The sequence below is a fragment of the Ciona robusta genome, chromosome 4 (assembly GCF_009617815.1).
Source record: "Ciona robusta chromosome 4, ASM961781v2".
Classification (NCBI taxonomy): domain Eukaryota; kingdom Metazoa; phylum Chordata; class Ascidiacea; order Phlebobranchia; family Cionidae; genus Ciona; species Ciona robusta.
This window is the reverse complement of record NC_143238.1, coordinates 2,769,042-2,791,890: the sequence shown is the minus strand read 5'-3', so window position 1 is coordinate 2,791,890 and position 22,849 is coordinate 2,769,042. Positions and strand designations below refer to the sequence as shown.

The 22,849-nt window shown below is 37.8% G+C and overlaps 5 protein-coding genes across 5 annotated transcripts; 1 reads left to right on the top strand and 4 right to left on the bottom strand.

The window, feature by feature from the left end:
- Window positions 1–3,571: 3,571 nt before the first annotated feature.
- LOC149736606 (uncharacterized) lies at window positions 3,572–8,421 on the bottom strand. The gene is made up of 6 exons (XM_089877300.1): window positions 7,850–8,421; window positions 7,306–7,488; window positions 6,663–6,839; window positions 5,339–6,108; window positions 4,432–4,649; window positions 3,572–4,048 (listed from the first exon to the last, which is right to left on the bottom strand). The coding sequence occupies exons 1-6, from the start codon at window positions 8,118–8,120 to the stop codon at window positions 3,868–3,870; spliced, it is 1,800 nt and encodes a 599-aa protein (XP_089733426.1). The 5' UTR covers window positions 8,121–8,421; the 3' UTR covers window positions 3,572–3,867.
- A 732-nt stretch (window positions 8,422–9,153) lies between these two features.
- LOC149736605 (myeloid-associated differentiation marker-like protein 2) lies at window positions 9,154–11,467 on the bottom strand. The gene is made up of 6 exons (XM_089877343.1): window positions 11,124–11,467; window positions 10,719–10,854; window positions 10,308–10,414; window positions 9,760–9,865; window positions 9,605–9,703; window positions 9,154–9,531 (listed from the first exon to the last, which is right to left on the bottom strand). The coding sequence occupies exons 1-6, from the start codon at window positions 11,317–11,319 to the stop codon at window positions 9,318–9,320; spliced, it is 858 nt and encodes a 285-aa protein (XP_089733469.1). The 5' UTR covers window positions 11,320–11,467; the 3' UTR covers window positions 9,154–9,317.
- A 679-nt stretch (window positions 11,468–12,146) lies between these two features.
- Window positions 12,147–15,262, bottom strand: LOC149736604 (transmembrane emp24 domain-containing protein 7-like). Its single transcript, XM_089877357.1, has 5 exons — window positions 15,042–15,262; window positions 14,373–14,501; window positions 13,932–14,048; window positions 13,358–13,480; window positions 12,147–12,724 (listed from the first exon to the last, which is right to left on the bottom strand). The coding sequence occupies exons 1-5, from the start codon at window positions 15,186–15,188 to the stop codon at window positions 12,614–12,616; spliced, it is 627 nt and encodes a 208-aa protein (XP_089733483.1). The 5' UTR covers window positions 15,189–15,262; the 3' UTR covers window positions 12,147–12,613.
- A 144-nt stretch (window positions 15,263–15,406) lies between these two features.
- Window positions 15,407–18,214, top strand: LOC149736603 (uncharacterized). The gene is made up of 4 exons (XM_089877339.1): window positions 15,407–16,550; window positions 16,779–17,225; window positions 17,324–17,430; window positions 17,494–18,214. The coding sequence occupies exons 1-4, from the start codon at window positions 16,271–16,273 to the stop codon at window positions 17,569–17,571; spliced, it is 912 nt and encodes a 303-aa protein (XP_089733465.1). The 5' UTR covers window positions 15,407–16,270; the 3' UTR covers window positions 17,572–18,214.
- Window positions 17,796–21,982, bottom strand: LOC149736602 (uncharacterized). Its single transcript, XM_089877288.1, has 2 exons — window positions 20,503–21,982; window positions 17,796–20,432 (listed from the first exon to the last, which is right to left on the bottom strand). Exons 1-2 carry the CDS (start codon window positions 20,783–20,785, stop codon window positions 18,463–18,465), a joined length of 2,253 nt encoding a protein of 750 aa, XP_089733414.1. The 5' UTR covers window positions 20,786–21,982; the 3' UTR covers window positions 17,796–18,462.
- Window positions 21,983–22,849: the final 867 nt, after the last annotated feature.

Below are 22,849 nucleotides of genomic sequence, written 5' to 3'. Positions count from 1 at the left end.
AAAGCCGCTTAGCACTACTCGCAAGCGTATGATCTCTAATCTAAATCCTACTCTAATTCATTCATATTATACTTTCCAATAAAAAGAGTTTGGGAAATTCCATGCGATGCTATTGAATGTGTTGTCAGTTTAATTTGCTGACACAGCTGAAAATCCATTGAAAATCTGACATGGGAACCCCCCGTATGTAACTATATGCATAGCACCCTTTTCCGTACATGTGCTGACTTACAAACTTGTTTCGAAACTCAATTCCAGCTTCTCCACCATGGCGTGCGCCAATTCGAGATATTTTCCAATTTGATGGAGACAGCCTAACTATGTAGACGGAGCAATACGGAAATGATACAGGTCATACTCCACAACGAGCACAATTTTTCCCATACGGTCCCACGGCACTTTCCCATACTTGAGATATATGCGATCGACATATAGTGTCCGGCTTTATTGGTTCTTGCACGCGGCAGTGATATGCAGTTTACTATTTTAAACCAGATTTACTTTAAGACGATTTAAATGTGTGTGATATTGTATGTTTATTATACCAAAAGCAGGCGCATTTTAAGATATCCAAAAACAAAAAACGAATTTGGTATTAAATGAATTTTTTTTTTACAAACTTTTTACAGTAGAGTAGGGTTAATTGGGAAGATGGAAGAACCTTTATTTTTTTCTTCCTATTTGGTATAAAACAAAGAAAATTCAGAACATTAAAAAAACAAAAAACAATATCCTCACGACTCCACAGACCGGTGTTAATTGTTTAAAACACGATCAGGATGTTGGGAAATTATGTGCTAAAGGTGTCCGTTTTTTTCCACCCTACTATATAATAAAGAAAAACGATAATTTACTTTTTTAGCCAATATACTCAAATCACGTTTCATAAATAAAGACAGCGATAGTGATCAATCCCACAGAATGCATGAATAAATAGTAGAATAAACAACATACGTGTAAAGTGAGCGCGATGTCCCACACGTTCTATTGTGACGTAGATAATTAGCTTATGTACAGTGATATGTGACGTCAGGTGCGCGCGCGTTATTCTGCGCATTGGACATATGTCGCAGATGGTTCGCCCCACGAGAGTAGTATTGATTATATACGAACAAAACCTGCGTTTCAAAACAAGATTTGTTTTTGTGGTAACTTGTTTTAAAAAATATGACGCATGTTTTGTTGTGTATGTTACTGGTCTTACATAACATATTGGAATTTTTTAACGTGATTCTTTTTTTCTGTCGGAAATTGCATTAAAAATACGAGTTCAGAACAAATTTGGATCCTAGTTTTAGTGTCACTACTCTATGACATGTACACTGACTTTACGATTATATATTAAAATATATTGTGTACAACAACGCCACAATATGTAACGTGTTCTGGAAACCGTAAATGTCCACAAAAAATCTTTAATTAGTTTAGTTGGTACTATACACACATTTTTAATAGACCCAATCCGCTCCATATCAGACACACTACACTTGCGATCTGTTTCATTGTTTTGTCATTAAACCTGTTTTACGATGCAGTATAACCACATTGACGTATGTGTCCCGCCATCCTTTGTTTTTATGCATTCACGTCACGTTTCTGATAATGCGTTATTTCCCCACTCTACCGTAAGAATTAGGCTTATTCGCTGAACAGTAACCGCCGGAATGTGTAATACATGATAGAGAATGGACAAATGTTGCCCGCTTATAGAAGATGTTTTAAAAGTGATTTTATATTTATAACGTATATAGTACTGTGGGGAAATCTAACCTAAATCTCGTTTCATGATCGTGTTTTGAACGGTCAACAACGCCTTTTAGAGTCGTGATCAAACGGACATATAGTTATGTAATTGATTAAATATTTTGTGTTAAATACCAACTGGGACGGGAAAATAAAATTCTGTACTCTATAGATAGGGCAGGGGAAGACGGGACACTTTTAAAACATAATATCCAAATATCCTGATCGTAATTTAAACAATTAACAACGGTCTATGGAAATCATTGGAAACGGTTTTATAATTCTTTGAGTGTTCTTTGTTTATTACTAAATCGGACGAGAAAATGGAATGAAAAGGTGTCCCACCCCCACCCTACTAATATGTATGAGTTCCTGTGGGGTGCGTTTTCACATGCAATTGATTTTCTTTAGAATAATAATCAACGAAGTGCACGGTCCTCATCGATTTCAGATAACTGCTCCCAATCTTGTTGTAAAAATCGCTGCGCAATTAGAGATTTGAGAAACACATCGCATCTAGAAGCAAAAAGAAATTTTGCTAAAAACAACTGACAACGATTTTGCCTTTACACACATTTCCCACACGACGAGATTTAAACCGCCTAACGGAAGTTCATGCTGTGGTCTCGCTATGCTTTAATTTAATAGATACTCAATCTTGCTGTTGTCCAAGCCCATTGCGTACACACTGGTTTCATCTGCCTCCAATTTGGCAGGGTTTCGCAAACGAAAATCAGATATACGTGGTAATCGAATTTAACATTCAAGGTCATTTCAATCAGAAATGTTAAAGCCCGAGCCAGCTCGTTCACCGATCCCTAAATTAAACTCTGTGTGGCCTCATAAAGCAGCCCGTTGGGAATTAGAGAGAGATATATAAAAATTGTCTCCTGTTTCGCGCTTACTGAAAACAAAAGGTCTCCTTTCTCTCAAATGCTTTTTTTTTGCTCGCGAATTTTTTCTTCAATCGATGTTCGTCTATGACAATAAGATCTAATTTCATGCATCTGTAATACTTCCTTTTTTCTGAGCCATATTTGTCTTATATAGCCCAGATGTTCATAGGATTTGCGGTAATTTAATGCCATGTGAAATCGTTATCACGTATTTGAAATATTTATTTTTAGAGCTTATTGATGCAATGATCATAACAATAACGATCAAAATCAAAATTAACACTAGCCATGTTAATCTGTTCACGCGGAAAGACACATGTATTTTATAGCATATTGATTGAACGTTCATTATAACAGAAACCAAATCCACATTAAATCTCTAAAACCACATTAAAAACAACTGTCTATTGGAGTCGTGAGAATACGGCTTTATAAATCTTTAAATGTTTTTTGTTTATTACCGAATGGGTCGAGAAAATAAAATGAAATTGTTTACAATTTTCCCCCTCCCTTACTATACTAACAATCGTGTTTGCAAAATAGTTTTCTCTTCACGATTTGTGCTATAGCTATAAAGCATGGGCGATATAAAATGTGTCCAAAATGTCGCACTTATTTTTTCTTTGGGAAGCTTTTATTCAAGACAGCGCTGTCTTTATGGCATCAACCCATCGAGAAAGATACACGACAACATGTAAGAGCAACACTAAATAATTCAGGCCGCTCAGCCAACAAAGAATGTTTTACCGAACTTGCTTCTGTTTCAAATCCCAAGATTTAGACTGTAAAACGGGAATGTGTATCAACATGTACATTGCAGATGCTGGCATTTAATACGTGACCAAAACACGGTTATGTTGTGTCATTACATGCGGCGTGTTGATGAATTAGAACTCACAACAACTTGTTTCGCGTCCTTGTTTGAAATGATGTCACCTAAATGCGTATGTTTATTACGCGCAATTGCAAAACGCACCAATAAACAAGTTACAACAACGCAAGCTCTACGCACTTTGTTTTAAAGGTCTTCGATGACTAAAAATATGTCTGGCAAACTACGTAATTCAAGACTATAAAAGACGCAAATATGATTCACAAAAAAAAACGATAAAATACATCCTATTTTGGAGGGAAAAAAGTCATTTTTCAGAAAAAAATTATAAAATTCGCCCAAATTTTGCGAAAACAAGTTTGTTTTGTGTTGCTCGATCGCAGGTCTTTAAACTATTCACTCGATGTCTTCTAGGGCCTCTTGTGTCTTTTTCATTCCCTCGTCACGTGACGCCATATCTTCGATTCTGTTATAAAGTGCGCGAGCGTCTTCGTAACAGTTTCTTGCTTTTACCAATTGACCAATATCTTGGTACAGTAGCCCCATATTGTACAGCAATTGCGCAAGCGTAATGTGCCTGCAATAAAACTCATTAGGTTTATAGTAGAGCGGAGCAAGACGGGACACATTTTCAATCAGTTTTTTCGTCTCATTTGGTAGTAAATAAAATATATCAAAGAAAACCCTTATCGGTTATATTTACAACTCCCGTAGACCGTTGTTAATTGTTTAAAACAAAATCAGGGTATTTTGATATTATGTGCTAAAGGTGTCCCTTATTTCCCCAACCGACTGTACGGGTTTACAAATAACATATTTATTATGGAGCCCTATATATTATCGGTTGGGGTAAGAGACCATGTTATTGTTTTCCTTTATCCTCCCATTTGGTAGTATACAGTATTTACAGAATTATATAACCGTAACCCCACGACTTTAAAACATCTTTCAAGTTTCAACCTGCAGTTGGCTCCAAACTTTTCCTTCATAATATCGACCCCTCTTTGTAACAAGGTTTCCGCCTGATCGAACTGTCGTAACTCGTAGTGACCGATCCCGACGCTGTTCAGACACTCGGCCTGGTTTTCCGCACGGAAGGTCGGCTCCACTTTTGCCCTGTCGCTGGCCGCCATAAAACTATCGTGCATTTGGAGAACAATGTTCATTCCTTGTTTTACCTTTGAAAATAAAAACAAAACATAATAGTGAGTAAAGTAGGGAAAGATGGGACACCTTTTTAATCTATTTTCTCGTTCCATTTGGTAGTGAACAGAGAACATTCAAGGAATTATAAAACCGTATTCCTACGAATTCTCCCCCACCCTATATAAGGCGAAAACTAATAAAAATCCGATGATTTTCGTTGAAATTATTAATGTAGCATATTTTCCTAAATATTGTAAAATTACTTATGAAATTCGGTGTATTGTATTTGATACTCGTGTTGTGGCATTAATTTTATAAGAACTGTCGAGGTTAAATTTTAGTATAGTATGTCGCAAGCATGGGTTAAGCTACTTGCCACCACCAAGAGAATAGCTCATTACCGTGAGAATTTAATTATTGTATTATCGATTGCCCAGTGATTGAAATTCTAAAGTGGCGTTAACGGATAGAGGTTGCGTTCCAATTTGTTTTGCGACGCGAATATGCTTAATCAGATCTATGCACTGGTCTTAGTCTTGTGTGATAAATTACTTGTTTTGATAACTTATTTTTCATTATGTTTGAGGTGATTACAATTAGAAAGAGCATGACGTAGAAAATCGTGACCAGAATGGATGGAACCGGCTTTTCATGTTCGACATCATGTCATGGAAAATTGATTGAATTGTTTGTGTGATAGATCTATTCTTAGTTTTCTTACCGGTGTTGTCAACTCCCCTTCTGAGTTTGCCCTGCCTAGTGTTTTGATCAAAGCACGAATAACATGACGTGCCTTCATTACACACTCGCGCATGCGCAGAACTCGCTGCTTGTCATCAGTCAGTTTGGAGTAGGCATCTTGCGAGTCTCTGTAGCGACTAATAGCGGCAGTGTACCTCCCCGTAGCCTCAAACCCGCTCGCTACAATACTTAAACAAATACCGAGACATTGGTACTGAAATCCTGGATCGAGACCAGAGCGAACAACGACGTCCGAGAGCTTATCCTGCATTTTGAGTATGACCTGCAATGCCGTTTTTGCTTCCAGTGCACCACCATCTCCAGGTCTAACTTTTGCCAGCGCCTGAATCACGTCGTTCATTCCACCGATACATAGAAGCATTCCTTCAACGGCCTCCCTTCGGTTCTCAATCGCAGAGTAAAGGTCGTTTGACATCTCATAAAACGTCTGCGAATGTTCATACTGTTTGTTCTTTAAACTCTCTCCTGCCTTTGCCTTCGCATTTCTAGCGGCCGCCAGAACATTAGACTGCTGCTTGTCGGTTCGAATCGTTCTCTCTGAAAAGTTTCTGGACTTGGTGTTCTTGATAGATTGCTGATAGTGGAACCCAGCTTCGTCAATTCTTCCAAGATTGAACATCGAACCAGCAATAAGTTCATGTAGGTAGCAGTTCGTTTTTTCAAGCTGTTGCTCCAGCATGGGCAGAGCTTCGGAATATTGGCCCATTCTGTACAACTGAATTGCTTTATCTGCAAATCATAAGGAACTTTTAGCAACCGTTTTATTATGCGTTCAATCATAGTAGCCTATACAGCAGTCAAAATAGTCCAGGGTTGCACCAGTGCAAAAGGGTATAGAAGGGTGCATCAAAAACTTCAACAATTTTCGGCAATATTTTTTAGTTTTAAACTTTTTAACCAATTTAGCCACTTTCCTACATTTTTTATATGAATTCTATATCTTGCATCACTGGGAATTGTGAAACGTCATTAGTTTTACGTTAAAGCAATCAGGGGTGCATGAGTTCGACGCAACAACTTTAGGGGTTCACCAACCCATAAAAGGTTGAAGAGCACTGGTATACAGTATATCTATGGTTCAATACTACATTGTAATGTTTATAAGGTGTAAAGGTCACGTCCTTTAGCCATAACGTTATTTCTTTTTTCTGTTTTATCCATAAGCGTGTTGTTGTTTCACCCTTGTTACTCGTAATTTTGCTGTTGTAGTTTCCATTTTTTTGTTATCGTAAAATAACAAAGTAAATTTTATTCATTCATTCATACATTCATTCAACAGTTACCTAAAGAATCCGTCGGGCCTTCCAAGTGTACCATAGCAATTTTGATATGAAAATGACACTCCAGCTCGTACACACAAAGTTTATGTCTGCTCAATCCACTTCTTTCGCCAACTATCATCAGATCGGCAAGCCTCTTCTCGAGATCATCTCTGTATTCCTCTGGGACTATTCCTGCCTCTGTATAATAACAGTGCATGGTAAGAGCTATTTTACAATAAGGTTTTTCTAGTACTACAGTAAGAGTTGTGTGACCATGCCTGTAAAGTGTGATTTTTGATTACACACCGTAAAACTCGAAAAATGGCTGTAAAACGTGCACCATCGGACTTGGTTTATGATTGTATTCATATGCATGTGTCAACTTTACGATTACGCACTGTAGATAAAATATGCCGTTATCAACTAAATCCCATATTACCTGATCTTGTTTTGAACAACCAAAAAGACATTTTTATAGTCGCGGGGCTATACGGTTATAAAACTCTTCAATATTCTTTATTTACTAGCAGTAGCAATTGTAAACAAAAACAGAATAAAAACATGTTCCATCTTACCTCGCCCCTACTATATGTATCGTGGCATTGGCTTATAGCATTTCTATAAATGGTTTGCTAAAGTTATATAACTCCACGTTGGTACAAACCTAATTTATCCTCAAATCTCATAGCTCCCATTCGCTCTCTTATCTTCGTGCACCTTGTTATAATATCATCACGAATTTGGCGAACGATGTTATCCATACTGAAGAGCAGAGCGTTTCCCGCTGCTGAAGACGACTCGTCACTTTTGCTCGTTGTCTGTTTGCGGATAGACGTGGTAGGTCGATCTTCATAAAAAAGTCGGTAATGTTAGAATTAGATAACCTTTATACTTTGGCTGTCCGCTTAGTGTATAGTACTTATGTTGCTGATCGTGTTTTGAAAAATTATCAACGCCATTTTAGAGTCGCGGGGTTCCGGTTATATCATTCTGTAAATATTTTTCGTTTACAACCAAATGGTTCTGTCCCATCCTCCCCACCCTACTATACAAATGCGAAATTACGGAAAGTTACGGTAAAACAACATTTGTACGCTTAATGTTAAAAAACCACAAAACTTATTAAATAATACGCGGAAACGTACGTGCTAAACATTTTTTTCTAAAAAAAAAACGAAAAAAAAAACACGAAAAAAAAAACGAAATACCTGTGCTTTTACTGTTCATACTACTTTTCATTGATTCCTGACTCGAAAGTTTGCTCTTTCCTTCCACTCTTTCCACATCTCTTTTCATTAGGTCCGATTCTCCATCTTGAGCAGGAACACTCATATCTGTTGGCATTGCTGACTGGAAATCGTCAGCTGAATCTCTTTTACCGCTTTCCTCTTGTAAACTTTTCGAACCTCCAATTAAGTGGGCCAACCTCATAGCTGCGTTGTTGGCTGCTTCTTCAACGTTATTCATAGTTAAAGACATATCTCTCTTACACACTAACTTGTCTGTATTTTAAAGTTTATTAACAGGTCAGCAGCAAGAGAAAATTTAGGCTGTGATATCTTTACACACAGAGTCGCATAATATGACTGATTCAATACGAATAGCATACCTTAGTATATAAAGTATTATCCCTTAGTAAATTATCTTTTTTTAAAGCAACGGAGCGTAAAAGTCGTTCGAGTTGCCCGTCGCGACTACTTTTATCACCAGGTATTATAATCGACTATTGTTTTCTCTCCATAACGACCAACTGAATTACTGCTTGTACAGAACAAGTCACTTTTATTCAACTTTAGTATAACACGTCATTAGCCCTGAATAGAAGTTGCAGAAAGTTCTCTATAATATTTGACGGGCTATGTAAATATACGCGCTAGGTTGTATATATTAGTGTGGGGTAAAATGAAACATTGTTAGCACCCAATTCCCGAACTTCTTAATACTCCGGCCTGTATATACATTTTGAGATTCAATCATGTTTTGCAGTTTTTTTTGTAAAATATTTATTTCGTTTAGAGGAAAACGGTAGAAGAGACATCCACAATATTTTTATCAATTTACAACGTTACTTGGAATCTTTTTTTCATTATTTGCCAACGTTTTGTCCATGCATTGGCCACTTTTTGCCCACGCTTTGGCAATGTTTCGTCAGTATTTTTTCATGTTACGTCCACTTTATGTGACAATTTAGCATTTATAGTTATCCTTCACAACTTTATACAAAGACTATAAAGTTGTGAAGGAGGTATAAGTAATCGTTGTCTAGTGTGTGTGCGTGTATTTACATGTTTTTAAAACATCAAGAAGCAAAACTCAAGCAGAAAGTGCCGTCATGCAATTCAGTTTACAATAGAGCCAAAATCGTTTTCACTTCGTAGACGGGTAAAGCTATCCCTCCTCAAGCGTTTATATATATTTCTATGCTCCAGAGTTCTGTCCTGTAAGCAACAAATTTCTACATCTACAACAAAATATGATCACTTTACATGTGGAGCAAGCGTTACACACAAGATCATGCGGGAACGTTTATTCGGTGACATATGTCAAACATCAACAATAAAATATCAATAAAATGTCCAGAACCAGCAGAGTACGTCTATGGCCTCTAGAAAAATGTCCATGATGGCCAGCAGAGTTGTGTTATACGTACATAACATTATACTGAATGTTACAACTTTATCTTTGGGGTCTATGAACCACAGCGTCCACAATATAGAGTATTGCAGTGACGAAACCGACCACAACTCCTGCCAATCTTTCTCGGCAGTAATTATAATCAAAATTCGAACACTTCATGTACGCAGCAAAGCAAGAGGAAGCTGATAAGAATAGCAGGCAACTAATGACTGACCACACAAACTGGAACACCGTAAACGGTTTTGCTGACGATCTGTGATTAAAGTATAAGTTATAGGTCGTTAAGCTAGACCGAACAACCGCCAAAAAATGAAAAATCGACATACTTTGACGCCGGAAGAAACATTCGTCCTAGGAATACAAACACGCTGATTCCCCATGCTATGCAGTAAGCCGAGAGCGCATACGTCAATCCAATCTCGCACCTATGATGTAGAATTAGTTACACCAAATCAAACGAATTGAAATAGCACTAACGTACGATGTACGACACCATGAGTAACCAGAGTCGACCAGCAAACTAAATGAAGCAGCACCGCCTACTAATATAGCAGTCTTCAGCCAGCCTCTCCAAGTTGCAATGTAACCTGTGTTTAATGGATTTATCAATTAGTTCAGTGGCGTACAGCAGGTTGGGGGAGACGGGACGCCTTTAGCATACAATATCGAAATATCCTATAGTATTTGGGAGCCGCGAGGATACGGTTCTATAATTCGTTGATTGTTCTTTGTTTTCTACCAAAAAAAAATAGAATAAAAATGTGTCCCATTTTTCACCACCCTTATAGTAAGCTGGACTAAGTTGGGTTATGTTTTAAATCTTTTTTCTCGTTCCTATTTTAAAGTAAACAAAGAACATTTACACTGTTATTTACCGTATTCCCGCAATTATAAAAAAGAGCTGTTAATTGTTAAAAAAACCAAGAAAAATGGGATATAGGTGTTAACGGTTTCCCATCTTATCCCACTCTACATCAAAGACCGAATTGGAAGTTGTTTGTCAACCAAAATACTCATTACGTAACTTACCGGCATTAGCAGGGGCATAAGAACGTAGGACGAACGACTCGACAGCGTACAGTGCAAACGTCATGAAACCAATGGCAGCAGCTGAAGCTTGTTTCGCGTAGTAAGCACTGAGTATGAATTGAAAGGTAAATACAAAGATTAATGTCTTTCTGGCGAGCATAATATATAATAATATTTAATTTTCGTTTATGTGGTATATGATGTTGTTTTTGTTTTCAACGTTTCGTCTGCCGTATATTGGGCAGGGTTTGACGCAATAAATAGTACTGTGGGGTAAGGATACTGTTAGCACCTAAGGATTCTTAGTTTACTACTGAATGGGACAAAAAAAGAATAAAGTCATGTCCCATTTTACCTCACCAAATACCATCAGATAAGCAAAAAATATAAATTTTAAGCAAAATTGCTTACGAGCCAGAGCTGCCGGTGACGTAAATAGAAAATGCGATTGAGGCGCCAAGAACATGAATAGTTGATAACCATGACCACAAGAAATCAAATCCGTCATACGTACATGAACCCCCGCAGTTCATTTGGCGAGCCAAGCCTGTGTATATTAAGTTTCAAGTTAGGATGTCCGTTTCAAGTTAGGAAACCGTATTCACACGGATCCTATAAGTATAGACTGTTGTTAATTGTTTAGAACACAATCAGAACATTTGGACATTATGTGCTAAAGGTGTCCCGTCCTCAACTTGTGGAAACAGAATAAGTTTTGATATTAGGAACTTTGTATAAGCGCTACGCCAATACCGTACAGCTAACGTTTAAACGTGTTTGAATTATTTATAAACGAAACCAAAATGAAAATCTTACCGGTGGCATGAAAGAAATAGAACAGCAGAGAAATACTCCATGATATAATGTACGCTGCAAACGCCCATGTCTTTGCACTAGGATAGCTATAACTGTTACTATCCGCTATTAGTGCGAAAGTGGTGCAACCAAATAGAAGAACAAGAAACTTGATAATGCCTTCTTTAGATATCACGTACTTAAGCTTGCTTTCCATTTTTCTGCTAACTAATGTTAATCTATTATTCCAGGCAAAATGCTTGATGTCTGATTAAGCTGTTTAGTTATCTACATCAGGTTACGCCCTGTAAAACGTAAAGAAAGTCTTATCCAATCTTAGTTACACATTAATACGAGACAAGTAATTCCAGGGCTATTTACACATGATGCGGTACTAACATTCTAACGTAGTCCCACAGGCCTAAAGTGAAATGACGTCATTCTAGCGGCCAGATAGTTCAAACAGAACCTACGTCTTATGTTTCAGTTCCTTTAGCTTTCTTAGTACGCAATAGATTGACGTGCCGCTGTGTGTTTACTGTGGTTCAATGCGTGGACGCTAAAATACCAAAAAGAGAAGAATGAAAAAAATGCGCGGAGTTCAAATAATGTCTTGATAGTTTGATTTATTATTGTTACACTAGTCTCTGTTTGTTAATACTGCGAACTAGTAGTACGTTTCTTTCGGTTTAAATGTTTAATAGAACTATTTCCCTTTAACTGCGTGTGTGCTTTTAATTACGTTCCCTTGAAATACTATAGGCTGTAAAACGACTACGTCCTGTACTCGTGTGCAACTATATGGACTTTTTTCTAGCCTGCATTGTCGTAACTCACTGTTAGTTTTACAACAACACTTCGTACTTAGAGCTAGTTTTAGCATAAACAAATATGAAACGACCATCTGTTTAGTATTTAATGAACAAACACAAACATTTTACTTACTTTTCAGAACAGAAAATCCCCTTTCAAAACTGAAATACTTTTCAAAACCGAAAAAGTTTAAGAATTTTTTTGTAAAAAATATGATTGTAAGCGTCTAGATAACACAGGACTCACTTTTATTACAACATAAAATTGCAACCTTTTCAACATTCAACTTGCTTCATGATTCTCCACAAAAAAATGTTAAAAACTTTGTCGGTAGGTGCCAAAGTGCTTGTGAATGTTAGAGACACAAAATCTTTTGTCAAACTAACTCTGGGTAATATATGGTGGCAATAAAACTTTTCAGTAAAGTGTGATTAACAGGGTACCTATATTTCATAACACCCCTAGCTACGACTATAATAGGCACAACAAAAGTGGAAATAAATAGAATAAACAACCGGGAATAAAGTAAAACACATTTCTAGTTACGTTTTCAAGATTTTACAGGGAATTTGCAATAAAAATAAACAGAATTGAGATGTGTGGAAAATTTAAAATAGTTTATGGTCTAACACTTGTGATGCTTCACCATTATGTGTTGCTACAATTTATATCTAGCTTTATTAGTGTGCAGGGCAATGCTATGTGTCTGTTCTTGTGAATGGTTTCTTGGTATTAAAGAGTCCTCTTAACACAAATACTTGGCCAACCATTACAATGATCATGATGGTGACTTGAATTGCAGACCAAATCTGACAAGGTTAAACAAAAGTATGTTTAATAAAAACAAATATGATAGGGTTAGGGTAAGGGTATTATATACAGTAGGGTAGGAGAAGGTGGGATAGCTTTAGCACATAATATCCAAATGTCCTAAGCGTGTTTTAAACAATTAACAACGGTCAATGAGAGTCCTGAGAATATAGTTTTATAATTCTTTGAATTTATTTTGTTTACTACTAAATGGGATGAGAAAAGACGGTTAAACAGTGTCCCATCTCCCCAGGCCCTACTGTATATATTTTTAAACATAAGTGTTTGGGTTTTTTCTCAGGCATTCGCTAAAAAATGATAATACTTAAGAATGGCTCACAGCATTGGGTCAGCATATAGAACACATAACACATTATTGAAACATTTCAGATTCAAAGTTTGATAATACTGCCAATAGCTATATACTTAAACCTAAAGTATATGTCTTTTTGAGAAGACAGCTATTCAGACCTTGTGGTCACTAATTCATGGGTCATTCATTATAACAGTCACACAAAAAATCATCCAAAATTGCACAATGTTTAATGAACAGACACATACATATTGTATGAAGCCACCCATACTATAAGGTTGGTAAAATACTTGCAAATGTGATAAATAAAAGCTCCTACCTGCACCCTTGTGTTAATTCCTTCGGCGAATACTCGACCAAGAGATTCACGTAATCGGAAATGAGTTTGCGAGGCAATTACGTTCTTCATCCCTTCGTGTATTGTAACACACGATGTCTCCATCTAAATATAGTTTTTTCAGTAAAGTTTTTTTACACTGTAACAGTTTTAGAAAAAAAAATATGAACAAATTTTGAGCCCCAGTAATTTAAACAAGTGCTTAAGGTTATTTTTTAATATTAACCAATTTTGGCATTTATATGAATCTGAGTTACATAGCAGAAATGCGGAATGTATAAAAGAAATCCAGAATTGGTTGTTTCTACAGCCATATTTCTATACTAGTGTATGATGTCTCAAGTAAACTGCATTTTATATTTAGTCTTCTAATAGTAAAATTTATACAGAAAAACAGACTTTATTTTGATTGCAATAAAACACCAAACATTTTGAAATTTTGTAACTTCCTTCTCCTTTTTAAAATTAAATGAATTGCAGTGTGTAGTTTTCAGACTTTTCAGACATACCTTAATGCAGGTAAAATAGTTTTGAGTAATATTAAGCAGTATAATACCTGGTTTAATGCAGTTGCTCTGTCCATGGTATCAACAAGTGGTTTCTCATCACCAACTATCATGGAAAAGTAAATTACTTTGTGGGTGATGGTTGAAAACTCGTTGCTGAAGCAAATCTGAAAACAATTGAGTTTTATGCCTGACCATCAAGTACATTTTAGGTAGAATTAGAAGGTATAAATTCTATGTACTGAATTTATTGTATGGCAGGTTAAAAGATACCAATATACAATGAATGAAAGAAATTATTTAACATTTTGCACAATTTTTTTGTCCGAAAAAGTCACTTTTTTGCCAAAAAAAAAACACATTTTTACAGATTTTTACACTCATTAATAAAGGTTAAAGAAAGCAACGTCAAATTTTTAAAAGTGATTTGAGACAAAACCTGCACAATTTTATAGGTGTTATAACACCATAATACCATTTTCGCAGTATACCTGGTATGCGCCAGTCTTCTGTGCATCCCACGCGTAAGAATCGTATTGTTTTCGTTTCTCTGAATATAACTTCAAACCATCAGGGTCTTCAATGGTGCAATCCACATCGTACCTCCCACCACTTATAACCTGCCAACACAAAAAAAAATCAAAATTTGACATGAATGTAATTTATTTATTTATTCTCATGCGTGGGGAAATATTAGTTGGCATAGCATGAGTGTTTTTGTTTTATACTCATTGTGCTTGCTTAAACATATTTAACTTTGTTGGTGGTTATTTAGAAATGTTCCCTTTTATTGTATGGCTGACATTTTAGTCATATAGGTATTTTTTTACATTCTGTCAATGACTTAAATATTTTTACACAAACACAGACAAAACAGTGCATTGGAAAGTTAACTTTTTAGACAAACGATTTTTTCCCTTTATTTCGCTACTTTAACCAGGTTTAACACAGTAGTTTTGATTACAAACGACATGATAGTGTATTTTTTACCAAATTGTTAAATTCTATGAAAAAGATCAGGATAACCCAATTTTCCCAATTTGGTAATTAAAACACTGTAGTAATGTAGTATCACATGACATGCATGCTTACTGGTAAACGAATTTTCAATTTAAAAGTTTTATTTCATATTAAACAGTTATACATTTTAACACCAGTACCTGGTACTCCATCGTTGCTCTAGTGTCTTTGGTTATGTCCTGAAAGAAACATTGTTTCGAATTGTCTTCGAGTTCGTAAGTAAGCTCCACGCCATAAGTAGTGTGTACACCAAGAGCAAATAAGACAATAAATAGTAAACACTGCATTTTCAACTCTATCTGTGTACGAGCATTCTTAATTAAACCTGCAAATAACGCAATTTAAAAACAAGTTCTTGTAGCTTTTTGTCAACACGTACAGAATTAAAAAACTTACACGTATAAAAAAAGCAGTCATTTCGCCAAACACAACCACGCACCATAGAAATCACATTTTTGATAAGTCAGAAAATTCTAAACGAAAACGAAACATATCGTTAATTTACTAGCAATCGTTTTAAACTTGTGCTTTTATTAGGTAAATACCCACAACCATGTGCAACCGACACCGTTTACTAAATGCGTTATTAATTTTTTCATAATTACACAGCGTTTTTGTATACGGATAACAATTCTATAGTAGGGTGGGGAAAATGGGACACTTTTCATTCTATTTTCTCGTTTCATTTGGTAGTATAACTGAACATTAAAAGAATTATTAAACCTGTTTCCTTATGACTCCTATAGACTGTTTAAAACACGATCAAGATATTTGGATATTATGGGCTAGAGGTGTCCCATCTCCCCCCACTCTACTATATAATATGTGTGTTAATCTTGTTAAAATTAAATTGTAGTTTTTATTGCATTTTACATGAAAGGCTAACGCAATTGAATATTAACAAAAACTCAGCAGTACAGATATACATATCGCTGCAGCGTTCTCCAGTTGCCGAATATTGATTTAATAATGTTCTGATATCGCTTTCCCATCGTTTTTGATGTTACGTGACCCATTTTCCCGTTACAAATACAATATAGATGTCTGGATTGATTGAAATGAGAGTGTTAGTATTCAATGGCCGAAAAGCGGTTCGGGATGTCAATAAACAGGTTACTTTACAGCGCAAAACATTCTCGCTTACCATACGTCTCTAATGCTGTTAGCGACGAAGCTTAATGCAATTAACTTCGTAATTGAGAGTTCCGAACAGAATAGAATCGCTTATGAAATTATCGGCGCCTAGTATTTTACTAGATTGAGAATTCATTTACTCGCAAATGCAAATACGTTGTTGGGCTATATACCAAGAAAATGACGGATCGGCTTTATAAGCCAAACCTACGCGCGATTCTGCGCAATTTAAACAATGGACATCGGAGGAAAAATACTACCTGACCTACGCGGTTTGCCTCAGCTGGATTTTCTAAGACAGATGGCTGAGAGAAATGTATCATCTACATCTAAAGAACTGCAAGTACGCACACATGAGGCTTGGCAGCAATATCTGAAATCGTGCACAGTTCCAGTGACATTAGAATGGCTCATTGCACTCGGGTTTCCAATGCCAAGTTTTCCACATTACCAACGTTGCTTTACTCAGAAGAACGAAGGAAATGTCGCCATGGCCAGGCCGTGGTTTCAAACAGGTTAGATTTATAGTACTGTTGAGTAAGGTGGGATACCGTTAGCATCTAAATGCCATATTTCATAAAAAGTTTTGAACAGTTAACAACGATCTTTTATAGAGCTGCGGGGCTACGCGGTTATACAATTCTGGAAATATTCTTTATTTACCAACAAATCGAATAAGAAAAGAGTCTGAAAGAGTGTCCCATCTTACCCCACTTTACTATACAAGTTATTATATCTTGCAGGTCTTCAGTACAACAACATTTCCGAATCTGAAACGTTATCTTCTGAAGAGCAATCTACCAGCAACAGCGAGCACTTGTTGCGTTTTAAATCACTCCCACGCTCTACTGCTGCAACAGTACATGATTTGCCGGCAGCTGACGGAGCTGTCCCGTTTATGAAACACATAAAGCTGAACCAAAGTGATAATAATGCAGCAAACGTTTCTTTAAAAGATACAAAACATTCGGTTCAGCATAGGGGCACTTCAAAGAGGGAGATACAACCGACACAGTCCGTTTCAGGCGAAGTGTTTTCATCTGCTATTTGTTGGCAAGGGGAAGTTCCCCAATCGCGAGCTGTTGGGTCAAGTTTTACACAAGCTCGCCAGCATGGTCATCGACCGAACGCTGATAAACATTTTCTTAATTTTCATCAACAACGAAGAAGTAGAACTAGATTTTCGTCAGGTAATTCTTGTTTATACGAAACTAAAGATTGCTTTTTGTTTTTACCTAAAGATGTAAATTGTTTCGCATTAAAAAAAGATGATTTCCTTCTTTTCCAGAACAATTGTCGATCTTAGAAAGTGCTTTTAGTTTGGGCCATTACCCACCAGTGGGCGTGAGAGAAAAGCTAGCTAGTCGCACCGGCTTAACAGAAGCAAGGGTGCAGGTAATAACAGTGTGCATGAAACAATAAATAATGAATGTATATGACTCATGTCACTTTCCTAAGGTTTGGTTCTCTAACCGTCGGGCAAAGTGGAGGCGCATGCAGCCGAGTCTAAACCCGAATGACGAACTGCGGCCCTGAGTGCTGTTGGTCAACAGCTGACACGTCATTTGTTGTCGGTAGTTTCCGCAGCAGTGCATTTCCGCGCTTGTGACACCAAGTGAGCGCATATCCGGTATGATGACATAACTAATGCGTGTATGGCATATTACTTGTGCCTGTCCAAATACAATCGATCTATTTATCATGCAATCTTCCCAACACAGTATTTATGAAACGTTACTTCATCACCTGTACAAGGAATATTATAAAACTCAAACTGAACTGTATTTGGATCACAAACAATATTTGACGATATAAGTTCGAAAGTGCAATGATTAATGCGACATTTTACAAGTAAAAATAAAAAGAATGAAGTTACATGTACAGCTATATGTTAACAGCAACATCAGTAGCACAATTAAGTATAACCAATGTGCGCGTTTACACTGCTTCAAATAAAGAACTCTTCAATTTTGCAGCAGGGTGGGAAAGATGGGACACTTTTTCATCCCATATTGTCCTGTTCTACTGGGGGGGGGGTAAACAAAGAACATTTAAAGAATTTTAAAACTGTATCCCCATGACCTCCATAGATAGTTGTTAATTATTTTAAGCACGATCAGGATATTTGAATATAGTGGGGTGGGGGAAGATGGGACACCTTTAGCACACAATATATAAATATCCTGATCGTGTTTTAAACAATTAACAACGGTCTATGAAAGTTGCGAGGACAAGGTTTTATAATTCTTTGAATGTTCTTTGTTTACTACCAAAATGTACGAAAAAAAGAATGAAAAGGTGTCCCATCTCCCCCCATCCTACTATATTATGTGCTAAAGGTGTCGCATCTTCACCCACCCTACTATATATCGATTGCTTAAGGTTCAATGGTAGATTACACATTGGATTCTGATCTCAATAATCAGTTTACACATTTGGTTTGTAAGGCAGGTTATACAAGTTATAAGCGTCCTCTATAAGAGGCAAATTGGCGTCCGCCGGTTCACGGTAGGAGTCCTCTGGAAGAGAAGGACATGGTTCCATAGAGCCGTATGAACCTAAACGTTCTCCGTGGTGACCTGGACGATTCGGCATCATTCGTATTCCGAATTCACTATCGGCTGAAACTGATCCGGAGGAGCATAAGGACGTCCTCTTGGCACGACCTGGAGCAGTTTCTAAAAGAGGAGGCGGGGGAGGACTGTGCGGGGGAGGAGCCTTTATTGACGGTGAGGAGTGACGCTGTGAAAAAGGAGTACGTGGTGGGGAAGGATGTCTGGCACGGAGGTCAATAGATCCCGCACCCGAACTTCCGGAGGACTTTCTTCGAGAAGCAGGTCTATCGAAAACAAAACGTTGGGGAATTTTATTGGGTGCAACGTTTATTTGGGTCGCGTCGCTTAAACCAGGTTCTGCTATGTTTTCTCGACTACCCTCATTTAAATTGGGCATTTTCTTTAGCTTGAAAGGTCGACTGTATCTGTTCTCTGCACGGCCAGTTTGTTGTTTCACTTGTGTTGGCGCTTGAACTGTGTTGCTCGTTTTAACCGCGTTTGTGTTAGACCGTTGAACAATCGGTCTCTGTGGTGCGGGCCCGAGATTTCTCAGTCTGCGGTCCTCGGAATTTGAAAGTCCGCTATAATTTTCGGTGGCACTTCGACGAATTTTTGTGCTACTAAACTCTTTAGACTCGTTAGATGTCCCTTGAACAAATGACTGGGAATAAGGACGACTATTTTGCTTTTCTGGCGAATATGAAGGGTAGTCCTCGTTTTGTTGAGGTACACCATGCAAGCTTTGATCAAGTTCGTCGCAGCTGTCGAATTCGTCCGAGGTAAAATCGTCGCTAAAACCACATTTAGATTCAAAAGCTGGAATATCAGCATACACCGGGTCTTCCTCTCTCAAGGCAGCGGTTTCCGAATCAACATATCGCTCTTCTGTTGCGCCTATTACCAGAGACTGGGACATTGACGGTTGTAAAGCGTTAGGCTGTTCTGGCAGGATCCGCTCCGATTGTTGGTATACATCTACCTCTGGGTTCGGGGGCACATTGGGCTTGGAACTGCAAGGCACAAGGCTGCTTCGGTGGCGAGGTGAAAGACTCGGCTCTAAGTAAATTGCGCTGGGTGAAATTCGAGCCACCGGCGCTGCAGCTCGCTGAACACTTCCTCGATTATTGCCAACTCCTGTCAAATTCCCGTTAGTGTGATGCTCGGGCAAAGTACTGACTGCATGCTGCCCGCCAAGCGATTTTCCTAATTCATGATCTTTGATTTTGCGGTAAACATAAACAGAGCAGATAGCTGCAATAACAAATAGTACAGTGGCAATAGCGAAACCGATTCCTATCCCACTTCCTAAGTTCCCTTTAGATGCCCCTTTTACGTTTTCGTCATTTCTAAACGAAAGGCGTGGGTCGATTACTGACAGATTCTTGGCCAACTGCAAGGCAGTGGTATCGGGGAACTCTCCGATCGCAGTAGTATGAAATTTTGTCACTGTTGTTGTTGCAACGTCAGGCAATATCTTTACAAACGATTGGCATTCACTCACGGGGCAGGGCCTTAGCTGCACAGATACATCTTCTGTTGAGCACATAGTGTCGTTCACAGTATTGCCTTGATAAGTGCATGTTCTATTCCACACACGGGAACATGATTCGTCGCAAGACTCGCTAACCGGTGACCACCTCGACCATGAAGGGCAGGGATGCGAGTTACAAGTTGCAATTTGCGAGTTAAAAACATCTTTCTTCGTAAACTTGTAGCGTATACGAGTACCACCGCCGCATGATTTACTACATAGGCCCCATTGCAGCCAATGCGTAAAGCAGTCTTTTGTCATCACGTAAAACGGGCGTTTGCGTATGCAACTTTGGCTGGTTGTATCTGAACCTGTAATGAAAAGATGCGATAAAATAGAGTATGCCAAAATATGCTAATGTTAGAAAACTGTATAGCTTACTGTCGGTAACAGGTTCCGTTTTATAGCAAATGTATGTGATTGTATTTGTGTAGTACGTGCATGCTGATATATGTGGTAGAGAAAGTCTCTCGCTCTTTATAGTGTTATTTTTCCTCCAGTTGCTTCTGCATAAAGGGGAACCTCTTGCGCTTGAATATGTGCACTGTCCCCCAGGGGCGTCTGAGTATTTTTCGTTCAGCACTGTCGATACAGTCCAATAAGATACACATTGTGCAATAGGCAGCCAGGCTATCCCAAAGAGAAGAACAGAAGTTGCCAACATTATCTTGCCTGGACGTCTGTCGTATCTATACAATTTCCCAACCAATCTAACATTGAACCAACTCCATATTTACCTTATCCATAACAACAAAATGTCTGTCAAAGCAATATAACTGTTAAAAAAATACCTTACAAAATTTAGACCCTGAAATTCACACGACAGCCAGGCGACCACTGACAATCAATACACCTTCGTCACAGTACTTGAGTTTAACTGCCTTGGCTTCCCACGTTCCCTTTAGTCTAAATTCGACCTGTATCCTTAACACGCAGCGAAATAGGCTTCAGATGGCCGTCTACATCACGCGTAACAATTTCCTGTCCAAAACACCGTTGCATACAAATATGACATAATGCTTGTTTACTTTCACCGCAGTTAAACATAATTGATCATTGGCCGGTAATCTGAGCGTCACAATTTTGCTTTTTACCGTCATGAGTCACTGTAGTCGATTTATCTAGAAGCCACTGTTACTGTCCTACGCACTTTTTGCATGCTAGAGCTAATAAATAATTAAACAATTTCAAACCAGGCAAATCTATCCAGACGCCGGCTACGTGGCTTTGGGAAAGTGCAGACGAAATTCCACCGCTCTCTCGTGACATACTGAACTAAATAACGGTAAACGGCAATTACCCTAATCATTACTGCTTTTAAAATAGCGCGGTAAATGGTAATCTGACCGGCTCGAAATACCGCATCCACATTTACAGAACATCATTTCTGCCGCTTTTGACTCGCAAAACCGCCAATAATTACGCAAGAATGAGTCACAATTTTTCCTGATCATAACATAACATGCATTATAGTAGGGTGGGAAAAATGGGACACCGTTTCATTTTATTTCCCTGTCCAATTTGGTAGTAAACAAAAATTATTCAAGGTATTATATAATCGTATCCTCACGACTCCCATAGACGGTTGTTAAGTGTTTAAAACATGATCAGAATATTTGGATAAAGTGCTAAAGGTGTCCCATCTTCCCTCACAGTACTATATAAATAACAGCCACAGTAGCAACAGTTTCATCGACCTAGATACAATTACTTCAAGGAACTGTGCAACATAAACAACAACATTGCGTCATAACCAGCATCATAAGAATCCGTTCGAATCTTTAAATCATAAGAACATAGTATAAACAAATTCGCTCGTGTCGTATTAGGTGACACCGCATCAGTTCTATTGAAAATACGTCATTCTATTCGAAACTGGAAAACCCTGGCATGTACAGTGACGCACATGAAAGGGATTTTCTATACAAGTTGTAATTGTTACAAAATCTTATTTTTTCAACATCATTTTTTTAACTTCCTTAACGGTTTTTGATCTGATATATACAAGAAAATTTCATATATACATATGCCTCGCTCATTCTTACTGCATTATTCATTTATTACATATGCTTCTGGAACGCCTTTCAGCGAACGCTCAAATACAACGCATCCCCTTATCGCTTCAAAACAAAGCATGTTATGGGCACTCCCTATGATTGCGTATATCCCACACACATAGAATGCTTTGGACGAAGCATCCGAGTGCGCACACGCGTTACTTAGCAATGCAGCGACAATTGCTGGTCGCTGTATCATGTTTCAATCCGCAATTTAATACCAGCCTTAACACGCGACCTAAACACCTAACAAAGCTGTTTAGGCAATACAGGATGCTGTTAAGCGGTAACCCTTTCAACAGACTGAAACCTATGCTCTGCTGGTCTCATAAAACAGTCTAACCAGCTTACACTGCATTACAAACTCGCTTTGAATTCCTAAGGGATTTTTCTTTCATATAATGAGTAAGACGCCGTTGACAGATAAACACTTCACAACAGTGGCTCTATAGTTCTCTGTTCATTTATGTACTAAATTAAACGCAGTTATTTAAAAACGGAAAACGGTAGAGCACTTCGCGGCGGGCAGATGACTAGAAAGCGAACCCCCACAATCTGAGCGCTGTAAGCTGGTGCGTTCGTCGCTTTAAATTGTATAAAATTGAATTGGGCGTAAGCTATCACAGGAAACAGTAGATAATTACGACGGATACTGTTTGCTGGCACTAATT